The 15,263-nt window shown below is 44.8% G+C and overlaps 1 protein-coding gene across 12 annotated transcripts in view; it reads right to left on the bottom strand.

The window, feature by feature from the left end:
* Nucleotides 1–15,263, bottom strand: part of DENND1A (DENN domain containing 1A) — a 373,611-nt gene that overhangs the window by 192,728 nt on the left and 165,620 nt on the right. For all 12 annotated transcript variants that reach the window (XM_060251436.1, XM_060251437.1, XM_060251442.1 and 9 more), the window contains exon 4: nt 9,980–10,029. In XM_060251436.1, coding sequence (XP_060107419.1) covers nt 9,980–10,029 — 50 coding nt within the window. The remainder of the gene's footprint in view (nt 1–9,979; nt 10,030–15,263) is intronic.

Here is a 15,263-nt window from a genome sequence, read left to right as displayed (position 1 = left end):
TGGGCAGAGGACAATTTACACCTCTTTATGAAGGTCCAAACAACCCAGCACCGTCTAAATACCACTGCATAACCCAATACTTTCTTGTTCAAGGACCTGTTTTAAAGTAAGCTTTGCATATTTAGTACTGAGCCATAGCCACTACCCCTGTATATAACATATGCAACACCTCCCACCAAAGATCTCTTCCCAAGTTATATTTGTACTGTTCAGGAGTGCTTCTATAAATCATTTCTGTGTCTAATCATAAACAGAGGAAGAATATTGCTACAGAAAAGGACACAGGACTCTAGGAGACAATAAAGTGTCCACTCTATCCATATGATTCTTGAAGGCATCAGGACACACCTGAGCATGAGAAGAGGATTTCCCCTTGGCCCATAGGCACAGAGACTGCCAAATAACAATTTTCATGACAGGCTCAAATTGCAGTGTGCCTCTCTGTACCTGGAAACTAGACATCAAGTAATGGCATGAGCACAAAGATACCTTGTAGGTATCTTAACAGAACAGGAAATACTATATTGGAGAAATCCTTGCTTATGAGCTTCAGGAGTTCCAAAGGAGTGTCGCTGCTCCCAGGCACAGTCTGCCTCTGGGATGGGCATGAAATGTGAAAATGGTGGTTCGGTTCATTTCATGGTTCATTGGCTCACCCAATTCAGTGGCTGGGTTTGTATCAGTTTTTGTTATTTTCTGAATGAATTGTGTTTCATTGGTTCATTTGGTTCGAGAGGGCTAGAAAGTGCCAGCATGCCACAAATGTGCCCAGCGTTGATGATATCACCCAGGAGAACAACACAGAAAGAACAGAAAACCCCATATCTGGGACCTCTGACTGTTACACATGTAGCCCAGGTTTTTGTTATATCACCTTGTCATGAGTAGACCTGTTGTAGGGTTGCCAGCCTGCAAGCGGGGCCTGGAGATCTGTTTTTACAACTGATCTCCAGCTGGCAGAGATTAGCTCCCCTGGAGAAAACGGCTGCTTAGAAGGGTGGACTCTATGGCATTGGACCATGCTGAGGTCCCTCCTCTCCACAAACCCCACTTTCTCCCAGATCCACCCCCAAAGCCTCCAGGTATTTTCTAACACAGACCTGGCAACCCTGTAAAGCCCAGAGGGTTAGTGTTCTCCCCTCTGCATTTTTTCTAATTGCAAAACTGGAATTTCAGAGAAACTCAAGCAAAAGGGGAAAAAAGGAATCCAATAAAATGTTCTCTCTTTTGGAATGAATAAAATGTTTTCAGTGCGAAACATGATTCACTCAATATGCGTAGACTTATATATAAAATAATCTACAGCATTTGATAACAATTATGCCTGAGGATATTGTTATTGTGTAAATGTGACTAATTTTCTCCACAATTAATTTCGTTATATTTAGGATAACATAGTACAGAAGAGTTTAACTTATTATTAAAATATGCAGTCACAGTGAGTCTATCTGTGTAAGACTGTTTCTGTCCAAAAAATACTTTATTTTAACATTTGTCACATTTTCAACTTTTATTTTTTTCTACCTCTCAGATGACAAAAAACGAAGACTCACACCAGGCTAAGATAACATAGGGTGCGCATCAGTTGGCAGTTCTGTCCATAGCACCGAGTACATTTGCAATTTTGCTAGTAGAAAACTACAGCACTTATAACTTAAATTCCATAAATATGCCAAATAGAAAATTTTATATGCTAATTATAATTACACATTTTATATTATTGAAGTAGTAAATTAAGTTTTCATTTAATAAGAGTATTGCATATATTTCCATTTCCCCCCCAGATTTCCATTTTTTCCAATGGAGGGGAAATGGGAAATGTGTTTGCAAAGGTCTTGAAGGAATGGAGGGAAAATTTACATTGTGAGATATAGCAAGGTTGGCCATGTCACTGAGTTTTTGGCTGATCCCCCCTTTGCTTTGCAGCCTGTTAAAACACTACAAAAAGCCACTTATGAAGGCCAGTGGCATGACACACTGCAGGGGAGAGGAGAAATTGGGGGAATCATCCCTACACACACCCTTGAACAAGCACTTCCTTTGTAATGACCCCTTCCACAAATTCTACTCTATTCACAGTTGTATGGATGCAAGCCTAAACTGAACATCCAGAAGAGATGTTAAAAATGAAAAGTTATGAAAAACAAACTGTTTTTATGTTGGGGGTGGGGGAGCTTTAGTTTCCAAAGAATAACATCAGAACTTGAGCTCATTTATCTTTAAAAGCCAAAATAAAGGAAACTTTGCTGCTAAATAATACCTGGCTTTCACATTTATTTAATACATATACTTAATAACACTTCCATTTTAAAAACGTTCAGCCCCATTCCACAAGCTTACTGGAGTTCACACTAAATTGCAATGTGCTCCAGTGACATTAATTTGAAGGGGGATGAAATTAAACGTGAATATTAAAAACCCTCTTTTACACACAAAAAGCTGCCTCTCTTTGAATCACAGCTGAATACGAAATGCTCCAAAGTATACCTGCAAGGCCTCTGCAGCAGCTAAACAGGTCTTCTCCTATCATTACAATGATTCTGAATTCCGCCCCCAACCCCAAGGGCAATCATTGTCACAAGGTTCATATCTGGGGTTTTTTGAAAGTCATGATCATGTTGCACTCTACTCCAAAGTGCTCATTTGCCTCTTCTACAAGAGCGCAAACAATGCAACAATATTGTTTAACAATACTGATCCCCCTACTACCTCACAAAGATCTCACCTGTATATGAATGAACCCTCTAAATCTCAAAATATAGTTCAGGCTAGGAAGTGAAGTAGAGCTGGAGGAAGAAAGGCAGCAGAAGCCGAAAGCAGGGTACAAAGCCTTCTTCCCTAACACTATAATTAGTAAAGGATATTACTGCTAGCAGCTTGATACCTCTCTCATAAATAACAGCTTGCTTTGTACCATGTGTGAAACCTATTACTTAAAGCATGAATTTCCAGAGTGGGGTGCAGGAGAAATGCAGAACATGGATTTTAATTTCTTTATGCATTGCCAGGTTTTTGTGTACACCACACCACATACAAAACATATAGGCGAAGTGCAGGCCTCAACAACCCCCAGGGGATCCTGGGCTTGCACCTACACAACTTTGCAGATTTGGCTTGGAGACAGAAAAGGCTGGGTCATTATCCCAAACAGTTAAACAGATGCATTAGAAAATAATAATAATAGTACTTGGTATCTATATAGCACTCACCATATGTTATCCCAGGAATTCTCACAACAACCCTGCAAGGCAGTCCAGCATTCAGAGCCAGTTTGGTCTAGTGCTTAAGTGTGGGGACTTTTAACTGGGAGAACCAGGTTTGATTCCCCACTCCTCCATATACAACTGCTGGAGTGATCTTGTATCAGTCATAACTCTCTCAGAGCTGTTCTGCTCAAAAACAGTTTCTGTCAGAGCTCTCAGCCCCACCTACCTCACAGGGTGTCTGTTGTGGGAAGGGGAAGGGAAAGGAGACTGCAACTGTTCTGAGACTCCATTGGGTAGTGAAAGGTAGGGTATAAATCCAACTCCTCCTCCTCCATTGTTCCCATATAGCAGATGGCGAACAGAATGAGCGCTTTGTCTGAGTTCATTCTCCTCTATTTTGCTCACAAATACTTGGATGTGCCTAGGGGCCTGAGCCAGAAGTCAGGAACCAAAGGACTCATAACCCACCCCTCCTTAGACTGTTTGTTTCTGTTTTGTTTGTTTGTTTGTTTTCTCTATATTTGCTTTGGGTGCCCCTGGGGAGAAAAGTGAGACAAAAATAAATTTACCAAGGACCATGGCATAGTCCAAGTCAATGGTCAAGGCAAGATTTCAACCAAGTGGCCTTCTAGACCAGTCGTCCCCAACATTTTTGGCCCCAGGGACTAGCTCCAGGGCCAGTCCGCCAACCGTGACCCAGAGCAGGCAGGGTGGGGGGGACCCAATTCGGCCTCCCCCCCCCGTGGCGCCTCCTCCCTCCTGTTTTCCTCCCCCATTTTCCTCCTCTCTCCCTTGCCCCCCCCATACAGCCTCATCGCTTCCTCCTCTCTCCTTCCCCACCCCCGTGCAGCCTCGCCACCTCTTAAAGATGCAACTTGACTCTTACTTTGTTCTACTGCTTCAGACCGACACGGCTGCCCACCTGGATCTATCCTCCCCCCCCCCCCCCCATTTTCTTCCCTCGCCCCCCACCGTGCAGCCTCGTCGCCTCCCCCCCCCCCCCGTTTTCTCCATTTTAAGGCTGGGGAAGGGGTGGTGAAGTCCTCCCAGGCACCCCCTCACCAAACAGCTGTGGGGGGGAAACCGCCGCAGCCAGTGGCAGCTGAGGGCACGTCGCGCCCCAAGCAGGCACCCCCCAAAGCACTTCAAACCCCCACCGGCCCGCAGCGCTCACCCCCTCCTTCCCTTCCCTTTCTGTCCTATTCCGTCGCCGCTGCCGCCAGGGGGGGGGAGGCGACGGGACAGGAAGCAAAAGGAAGGAGGGGGCGGCTGGCGGTGGCGGGCTCGGAGGAGGAAGCAGATATGCCGTGGCCGGCAAGGCCGGGGGGCGGGGGAGGCAACAGGAAGGGAAGCGAAAGAGGTGACAGAGAAGGAGGCAAGCACGCTGTGGCTGCAGAGTCCAGGCGCAGGGAGGCGGGAGGCAAAGGGACGGAAAGGGAAAGGAAGGGCGGCTGGCAGCAGCTGTGAGCGATGCTGCCCTTGCCTCCTTCCCACTTGAGGAGGAGGCAAGGGCAGCGTCGCTCGAAGCTGCTGCAGAAACTTTCCCGGCTGATCAGTTGATCGGTGGGAGGGGGAAGAGACGGGGAGTCTGTGCGGGGCTAACGAGGGAGGAGAAAACTGGGGGGAGGAGGAGGCGCCGCAGGGGGGGCGGCAAGGCTGCGCAGCCCATGGAAAACAGGCCATGGCCCACTACCGGTCCCCAGCCCCGGGGGTTGAGGACCCCTGTTCTAGACCACAGCTATTCACCTTGTTCATCAGGTATCTGGAGTCAAGCTAAGAAGACAGGACTGCATTCCTCCACTGGGCACTGCTTATTTCTCCTTTAAACAGCTTACCCTTTTGCCCATTAAGAGCTGCACATCCTGGGTTGATAGGTTTAATTCCCTTTTTGAGGGTTTGCAATGGCATGTCCAAGTAAAGCCAAGTTGGCATCTGAACTCTCAGGTAGTCTAAACATTATGGGGGGGGCTGGGAAATGTGTAATCAAGCCCCCCACCCACCTATGAATTCATAGGAATCTGTTGCACAAATTGCTCTCTCTGCTTTGGTTGCCCATCTGTAAAACTGTTAGAATGACAACCAACAACCATAGGGACAAGGTTGGCGAAGTTGAGTTGCCAAGGTAGCTTGCTCTGTGGGGGGTTTTCTGAAGTAACCCTGCTCCCTGTTAGTAGCACAATGAAATCTGGTTTATGCACAGAGAAGCTGGTTGACATACTGACAGATATACCTCACAGCACTAGACTAGACTAGATATCCTCCTTCAGTTCCCATAAAGAAAAAACCTACTCTGAAATCAGGATTCACTTTAAGTAAATGAAGACATGAACAGCCAGTGAAATTCGCTTACCAAAAGTTCTCTTGAGAAATCAAGAATGAAACCTACTACTCCATGAATCAATAGGTTAAACCAAATCATGGGAAAAGGAGAAAAACAGAATTCAGAAGTAAGGCAACTGTCTGCAAATCACATAGGGGCACTGTATCTTACCCAATATTAAAGGCCAAGAAAACAAACAACACTTGCAAAATCACAGACTTCAGCCTCAGAAACTCCAGAAGATCTCTCCAATGGCTGTTCTAGCTTACCTATGAAGCTCAGATACAAAGTTACTATGGTGATTGGATGCTTTATTTTTCAAGACTGCAGTTAAGAGTATGCAAGACAAGTACAATGCCAATTCACAACCCGAGCCATTGCAATAATAAAGTTTATCTTTTCCTAACAGGAAGGGAATGGACTATTAAATTACAGAGGGGCTGTGGCAGAGAAGACCTGGGTTCCAATTGTACAGTTTTAACGCTAACAGTCTCCAAAGTAACAAGAATATGGCACTGGTGCTCTTTCCAAGAGAGGAAGGAGCAATCGAAGAAATTATGAACAATGGGAGGAGCAGCAGTAGTCACCCAGAGGGCTTTCCAGGAAGGTGTTGGTAACTGGTGCTCAGTACTAGCATCATTGATAACTCTCTAAATAAGGGAAGAAGAGATTGGTCAGGCCCTCGCTGCCTATTTTGACACAGGGCTGTCTCTCATTTGCAGCTTACTAGCTGCAGTGCAAACATCTTACTTGAAGTTTCCTTCTGGCTGACTTCTCCTATCCCAAGTCAAATTAGAGAGACTGAAGAGATCTTCTCCAGCAGGCAATCAGATTTGCAAGGAGTACTTTCACTCTACTCCTCCCTAGCCACATAAGAAGCCATATAGTTCTAGCATGTTGCAAGAGGCCTCCTTGTTGGCTACCACCCTCAGCAATCAGTATCTGGTGTCAGGGTGCAATCAATACATGCCAGCCCCTTGTGTGTGGTTAATAAACGTAGCTTCTTTCAGCATGCAGCCATTCCTTTCTGTGAATGACTGAACAGCTGCAACTCTAGCTGAGTCACCCTCTAAGGAAAGGGACAACATGAGAACAGAATAACTTGCTAGCCAAGGGGATTGTGGAAAGCCCTCAAGCAACATCAAGGCAAGTGAACCTTAGGCAGAGAAAGATAAAGACAAGCTCTAGGACAAGTGCACAAGTGGTGCTTTAATTCCAACCCAAACTATCCGTTGATAATACCTTCAAGAGCCACAGTAATTCGTGTACATAAGAAGGAAATGTAAAGAACATGTACAGTTTCAAAACATTGTGAAACTGAAAGAACCCACCTTGTGCAATCTGAAGAGAACCAGAGTATAAAGAACCCACCTTGTCTAGCTCTTAGACAAAGGCAGAAGTAACCTTCTCAGCCCCAAACCTGCAGTCTGTGCCACAAGTAGAAAGAATGTGACTTTCAGAAAGGTGCCTCTATGGAACCAATTATCTTACACAGAGATGTAAGCATGACAGTGTTCAGTTATCAATCTCATTATTTAGAAGCTTCTGTAAAGGAACCCAGGCTATATACACAAGGCCCAAAGAAGCAGTGGATATTTTCCAGGGCCCTTGAGAGCCCCCAGTGGGTGAGGTTTCAGGAAGTCACTCCATCATTTACCCAAGACTCTAGGGTGGAATCAGACTTTCACATCCTACTCCTGCTACAAATATACGGCTCTTCAAATTTCTGCAAACATTTCTTCCCTAACTGTCACATTAAAAAATGTAGATAAGCTGACATGAAGAAAGTGGCAGAAAATCAGCACATCTAAAAGGCAAGGCTTTCTGAAGAGTCCAGCAGAGGTGAGCTGTGTTTACTAGGTAGCAAAGGATTCTGCATAAGGTCAGAGGTACTATTTCCTTCAAACTTTACCTGTCCTAAGGATTGAGTCTAGTATTCAAAACAGCCCTGAAGGAGTCTGACAAACTTGAATCTCTTTCTACATTCTCAGGCATAACTGATGTAAAAAGTTTCTCTAAGCTAAAGAAAACCAGACTAATAGCATTACATTACCTAATTCCTGTTTCTACCTCCTCATGCCAGGAAGAGCTGCGTTGTATACAGTAGTAATTATATATAAATAAAAAGAGCATATTGCATGCATATTCAGTCTGGCCCTTGGGGTAAAAATGATAGGTGAATAAATGCTCACAAGAAAAGAAAAGAAAAGGTATGAATTGCAAATAAACATGATTTATTCAGGGGAAAAACACCCTCCATACTGCAGATGCCATGCAAATTCCTCAAAAACAAGGAAAACATGTTTCTGGAGTGATTGTGATTAAGATCAGATTTAGCTTACAGTCAAAAATAGTTCCTGACGTTTACTTATGCAAGTTGACGCAAATGGGTGCCTTGGAACAGCAGGGGCATCGCTGCACACAGTGTGCGCAGGGACCGTGGAACTGGAAAGGAAACGCTGTCTTCAAAAAAACTGGCATTCTCTGCTCCTTTTGCCATGTGCCACAATTGTTTGAACTAGAAATCCCTTCTGAGACCGAAGACCAACCAAGAGTCCTTTTTTGATTATGACCATCCAAGTGTCACAAAGAGAAAGCTATTAGGAACTGATAAAGGTGGATTCTCCATTCTGTCTCCTTAGAATTTCAAACCTGAGACACCCCTTCAAGCCTCACACCATCTCTGGTCATCTATAATATCCAGAGTTAAGCAAGTGCGAGGAAGTTTTAATTTACTTTGACAAAAGGAGGAAGAGGAGTTGGATTTATACCCCATCCTTCACTTGAATTTTCAGAGCAGCTTACAGACTTCTTTGTCTCCCCACAACAGTCACCCTGGGAGGTAAGTAGGGCTGAGAAAGCTCTGAGAGAACTGCTTTTGAGAGAACAGCTCTGAGAGAACCATGACTGGCCCAAGGTCACCCAGCTGGATTTATGTGGAGGAGTGGGGAATCAAACCTGGTTCTCCAGATTAGAGTCTCCTGCTCTAAACCATTACACCAAACTGGCTCTTTTAACTACTACACGAAACAATAAGTGTTTGAATGTGGTTACCCTGTCCCCACAAGCCTCCCAAGATGAGACATGGTAGGAAGTTAAATAAATGAATAAAATAAATGCCCATCTTTCTTCCCCTCTGCAATTAAACCTTTCCTAATGAATGGTTCATAGCTAAACTGTCCAGGCTACACAGAGCATTCTCTATAAGCACATAAACTAAACTACCTTATCCAGTCGGTCCATCTAGAGTGGTATTTTTCTTCCCTGGCTGGCAATGGCTCTCTAGGGTCACAGAAAGATCTTCCCCAACACCTGCTACCTGAGATCCCCAGGACGGAACTTTGGGCCTTTGACATACAAAACAGGTGCTCTGTCACTAAGTCACATCATTTTGATATTCAACTCAAAATTAATACATTTGACAAAAGTTATCTAAACTACACAACTCAGTCTCAACTTCCCAAATGCTGTTTTCTTCATCTTCAATCGGTTCTTCTTTTCTCCTTATAGTCCTGTGCCTTTATTTGTTCACACAGCTATTTAATCCTATTGGCTGTGGTGACCCTCATTGAGTTTGTCATCCTGTCAGAAACTGCATTGTAAGACTGGTAAAATTTACCTGAGTCATCACAGCCAATTGCATAAAGTAGTAGTGAAGGGGCAGAAAAAAGTAGCACCAAGAAGTGCACCATCAAAACAATACAAATATTTTGCAATAGGAATCAATAATCAAACGTTTAAGTCACAATCTCCTTTTAGCACCACCACCTCGTAACAGACACCCTGTGAGGTAGGTGGGGCTGAGAGAGCTTTCCCAGAAGCTGCCCTTTCAAGAACAGCTCTGCGAGAGCTATGGCTGACCCAAGGCCATTCCAGCAGCTGCAAGTGGAGGAGTGGGGAATCAAACCTGGTTCTCCCAGTCTGTGCATTTAACCACTACAACAAACTGGCTCTCAATTAAACCAAATCCATTTCATTCTGGTTCAGCCCTGCTCCATATCTGCATGATCCAGGGAGGGGGGGGATCATTTTACTACCCTGACCAAAATTTTAGACTCTTTAGAAAGCATTGCAGTAATTATGGTGACTCTCATTTAATTTCAGAATACTTGGAAAGAGCTACAAGCTGCAAATGCTACATATTATCAGCTGTAGGTGTGCCGCCATTAAAATCCACAAAGTTTAACTTTGGCATTAAAAGTTTCATTAGAAGCAAGAAAAAAACTGATTTGGCTGCTGCCAATGCATGGTAAAATTAAAACTTTTTTTGATGGTGCCTATAAAAACCTTCAGGGAAAGGATATTGCCACTATAATTTACACTTGGGTGTTTTAAATCATGTTCAAGGAGACAGAGCATTAAGAAAGGTATGGTTTTTATTTTCTGAAACTGTTTTATTGACAGAGGCTTGTTTGTTTTTTCCTTCTTGTAAAGTGCAGAAATCTAACACTACCTGTCCACATAGAAGGGAAAGCAGAACTTGGTCAGAGTCTGTAGAATTTCCTGTGGAGAGAGAGAAAAAAAGAGAGAGATAATTTATACATCTAATGGGACCAATAAATCTAACATTAACCACAGAACACAATCTTGCAACTCTGCCCTGAAGAAACAAGAGACAGATGAAGAGAAATGCACTTTATCAATTACATGGAGGAGTATCAGGCAGTCAATCATGGGAAATAATAAACATGATCAAACTTCATTAAAAATGAAAAATTAATAAAGATTCACACATGGCCAAGCAGCAGGAGCCCTCCAGCAGCCCTCCAAAGGGAAGGAGGAGGCTGGGCTGGCGCGTGTTAACTCGCCTCTGGGGAGAGTCTCCGGCCTGACCATATGGACACCAGCGAACACCACCAAACCAAGCCGGCTCCTTAGGCTGGCAGTATTTCCTCTACTGGCACCATGCTTGCCTGTTTCCTAGGAACAAGAACTGCTGGGAGGGGGGAAATGCTACCCAGCATCAATAGGGCAAATTCTAACACAAAATAAAGGCAAAAAGGGCCTCTCAAGAGCTGTGCTCCTCACGCTGGACCTCTCACCACAACTTGGAGGGAGAGCAAATGGCAGGTTTAATTTTAAGAGATCTTATCCAAAGTCTATGCAATTTTATGCTAGAATAAAAAACTTCCTAACCCATAAGGTGCCCCAAGCATTCCTGTTTGTTTTATCCAAATTAGTGTATTTAGCCAAAGATAACTCCAAGCCAAAGAAGACTTGGTTATTTAGAACATAAACTGAAGGAAGGGATTAAATCCCTACCTATATTCACAGGACTAAAAAATAGAACTTTTTAAAGGTAACTGCATGGTACACACTTTCTCCTGAATATGACTTTAAACTGCATCACTGAAATCGAGATCCTTTTTGTTAAATGAAGTTCAAGAAGTAAAGTCAACTCAGTGGGGCAGTCCCTACCCATTTTTTTTTAAAAAAAAAACCCTGTCCAAAGCAAAGCATGGCTGCAAAGAAAGGAGCTACCATTCAAAATTAAAGTTTTCATTATCACTGTGTATAAACAACATCTCCAGCATATCTGTATTTATCAGCATATCTGTATTTAAATATTCAAAAAGGATATGTAAATCTATTTTTAAAAGTTGAACTGATACCACATTAAACAAACGATCCCTCACATTATAAAATTAATGATCGATTTACAAACTGAGCACTCAGGCCAGTAATAATAAATTATCTGTGCTAACAGAATTGATGCTTCGTGCTTCATTTATTTTTAAAAGCACTTTCATCATTTAACAAATAAACCACATCAATCTAATCACCCATTCAATGGAGCAGAAAACATATTGACTCTCCTGGCAGGAACATGATCCTCCTACACAATTCAATTGAGCATGTCCCCTTACATCATACACTTTCAAGCTCAACTGCTCTACATAGTACCACCTCTTCCCTTCTTTTCTCTTTCCCCTCCAACCAAAAAGGGTCAGGGAGTAAGACAGAAATGGGGCTTTCCCCCCAAACTTTAAGGATTATGGACTACAAAGAACAATCAAGAAGAAAAGACAGGAATGTTTCCCCCAAACGCACATACATAAGAGGCATAGTCTGGGGGGGGCACTTTCATAGGGCAAGGGGTCCTCTTTACCCTCTGTTAACTTGTGATGCAAACCAAACATAATTAACCAGCTAAGTATTATACCCTGTGAAGTGTTCAGCTTCACCCTATATGTGGCCTACCTTTAGAGCTGTAGTAAGGTTTATAAGAAGATACTGCATGACAACAGCTTTGAATGCCCAAAGCTCTATGTGGAGAAACGCCATTTTAGTCAATGTTGGTGCTTCATTGGGAGGGAAAACATGAAACTCCTAAGCAGGCTTTGGCCTAGCCTTCCCCTCACTCCCCCCCTCCCTTCCAGAGCCAAACCAACAACTCTAGGGGGAAAGTCTCCTAGAGAGGCAGGAAGTTCTTTTGTTCTCTGCATGTGAGTTAGGCAGGAAGAGAAGTCAGTTCTCAGCTAGCGCTCCACGGAGAAGGATGTGAGCATGGGAGCTCCTGCCTAGGGAAGAGGCCTATTTACGCAGGAAAAGGCCCCCAGGTAGTCAGACCAAGTAAGTCGTCCACAAGACAGGACCAGTGTAGACCAGGGACAATAGGATGCGTTTATAATCACCTTTTCTTTGTCATGCTGTTTGCTGTGCGTGTGCTGTGCTGTGTAACCTTTTACAAGCAACTGTTTTTGTTTTGTTCTTCTTTCCTTTTCTTTTTCTCTTTTAATTAAATATTTTTACTGTTTTGAATGCTGGCAGTCAATCTCTGTACCACATAGATCCCCAACCGCCTTAGACCACGCTGCATTAAGAAGGGGGCCCTGGAGAAGGGGGAAGGCATGCAGTTGGATAAGGTGCCAATCCTCCAGGGGTTCCCCAAAGAAGTGCTGAGGTCTCTGTGATACCCAAGTACAGGGTGGCAGAGGACCTTGAGGCCTGGCCTCATAGCTGGAGAGGGGGATTGGGAGTCCTGTTCCTCTCAATCTGAACCCCTAGACTGAGCAGGTGGTGGCAGCGAGCCCAAGGGGCAGGAGGAGAAATAGCTCCCTCCAGGAGTTGGCGACTCAATAGGGAGCTGACGGGACCGGGTCTGAAGGCAGAATCGGGCTGGTTCCGTCACACTCTATATAAATGTTAAGCATTACTCTTACTCTTTTTTCCTATGTAGATACCAAAATAACCAATGTTTAAACAGTTCCCAGCATGCCTGTTTGGCTTCCAAGACTCAGGAAGGACTTCAAGGACTCAGGAAGAATTATGCCATTATCTCACTATAATCCTCACAACTCCGGAAGGCAGACCAGTAATACTATCACTATATTGTAGATATATTGTAAACAAAGAGGCTGGCACGAAATGGCTTGCCTAAGACTTCTTGGCAGAAGACTGTTTGAATAGGGACTACCTGAATGACAGCTCAGGCTCTCGGCCACTGAACCAGCTTCTATGACATACAAGATGGTTTCCTTTAAAAACAGGATGCACAAAACATGGCATTCAAAAGGTGCACATACAGACACTCCTTCCTATTTACTGAGTACCAACAATAGTAGAATGTTGAACAATGTAATAAATAGTGTCTTATGTCCACACATCTCCCCCATCAGCCCCAAGAACGCAACAGGAGAGATCTCATCTTCTGAAAGGCTCACTATTCATAACAGCTACACCATCTGCTATAGGAGTGGCCAAATTTGCTTCATGTAAGAGCTACCTAGACTAAAGAGATGCTCAAGCCACAAGGTCACTTTGGAGGAGAAGGTGGATCTGAGGGAGTGGCCTGAAAGTGACATCACCAGAAGGGGGGTGGTTTTGGTGCAAGATATGACATCTTAAGGGGTGGTGCTAAGAAAGTGACATCACTTGACCTTTAATCTGGAAGTGACACCACATCCTAGCTAAGCAAACATATATATTTGCTTCTGTGTAGCAAGTCTGGACTTCCTTGGTGGACAACCTTGCCTGCTTCTGTGCAGCAAGCTTGGACTTCCTTGGTGGTTGACCATGGACAACTTCTGAGATCCGATGAGCCTGAGTAGCCTGGAGCAATACTGAGTTGGACCCAAAACATAGGATTGAATCCAAAGGTGCCTTCCACTCACAGAGTATTCCACTCTTGAAAGGAGAAGAATGTCTTTAGATCCAATCCATGGTGGTGGCTGGGCATTTATGTGTGTTTTAGATTAATAAACAGTGCAAATAGTACCTTTTTCCAGCTAACAGCAACAATGAGGGGAGCCACAAAAGTAAATGAGGCTCAGAAGAGAGCCATGAGCAAAAAAAAAAAGTTGAGAACCCTGCACCACACCACACTGGATCTCATGTTTGAAATGTGCTACAGAGAAGCTGAGCATTATTATACAGTCCGGTTACTGTTGCCTTCCCCAGATAAGGTAAAGGTGCAAGAAGACTGCAGATTGATACCCCGCCCTTCTCTCTGAATCAGAGACTCAGAGCAGCTTACAATCTCCTTTATCTCCTTCCCCCACAACAGACACTCTGTGAGGGGGGTGGGGCTGAGAAAGTTCTCACAGCAGCTGCCCTTTCAAAGACAACTCCTACAAGAGCTATGGCTGACCTAAGGCCATTCCAGCAGCTGCAAGTAGAGGAGTGGGGAATCAAACCCAGTTCTCTCAGGTAAGAGTCCACACACTTAACCACTACACAAACTGGCTCTCTGCAAGCACCAGTCATTTCCGACACTGGGATGACGTCGCATAACGACATTTTCATGGCAGACTTTTTACGGGGTGGTTTGACATTGCCTTCCCCAGTCATCCACACTTTCCCCCCAGCAAGCTGGGTACTCATTTTACCGACCTCGGAAGGATGGAAGCCTGAGTCAACCTTGAGCCGGCTACCTGAACCCAGCTTCTGCCAGGATCAAACTCAGATTGTGAGCAGAGAGCTCAGAATGCAGTACTGCAGCTTTAACATGCTGTGCCACAGGGGCCTCCCCAAATAAGACAGGAAGACTACCGTAATTTGGCTATTAAACAACATTCATTCATTCTCATCACAGACTTCCTGTGTAATCTTCAATTTCTACCGTCCTATGTTGGAGAACTGCCTTTCCTTCATTAGATCATTCAGGTGTTACAGCATTAAAGCAAATTGTATTAAAACAAAACACTCCAATACAGTAATCACAACCAGATTTCTGCTGAGACTTCCTCTTTCAGAACTTCACAGGGCTTATAAGAGAAAGCCACCAACCACCAACCACCAACCAGATGGTTACTGAAGAATGACAGCTTCTATGTGGGCAATGTGAGGTTGCCTCCTGGCTCTGGGATTCAGAGGTTGATTGCTGTAGGTCACCACTGGGGTGGTGGAGTAAAAAGTGTCCCGCCCAGCCCGGGTGAGGACTGCGCGAGGGGGACCCCCCAGCGCCTGCCAGCCGTTCCCGGCCCCCGTTGCCGCCCAGAGAGCCTCCCACACCTTCCCAAGCCCCCGCGGCAGCCCCACCCCTCACCTGGGCTGACGGGGCGCCAACAGCTGCCCGAACGACGCCTCTCAGCCGAAGAGCCTGTTTCCGGGTCCGAGGAGCCTGGCCAGAGCGAGACATCGGGGAGCAGGAGGGAGAAGCTGAGCCCAGCACTGGGCAGAGAGGAGGAGAGCCGCCTGACCCGTGGCGGCGAGAGACGCCACACCCCAGCACGCTGCAGAGGTCCAGGACGCCCGAGGCACGCCCAGGCAGCCCAGCCCCGGCTCTCCTCTCCCAG

Source organism: Heteronotia binoei, chromosome 12, assembly GCF_032191835.1.
Source record: "Heteronotia binoei isolate CCM8104 ecotype False Entrance Well chromosome 12, APGP_CSIRO_Hbin_v1, whole genome shotgun sequence".
In the NCBI taxonomy this organism is placed as follows: Eukaryota; Metazoa; Chordata; class Lepidosauria; order Squamata; family Gekkonidae; genus Heteronotia; species Heteronotia binoei.
The sequence above is the reverse complement of the archived record's forward strand: the minus strand, read 5'-3'. Positions and strand labels throughout refer to the sequence as shown.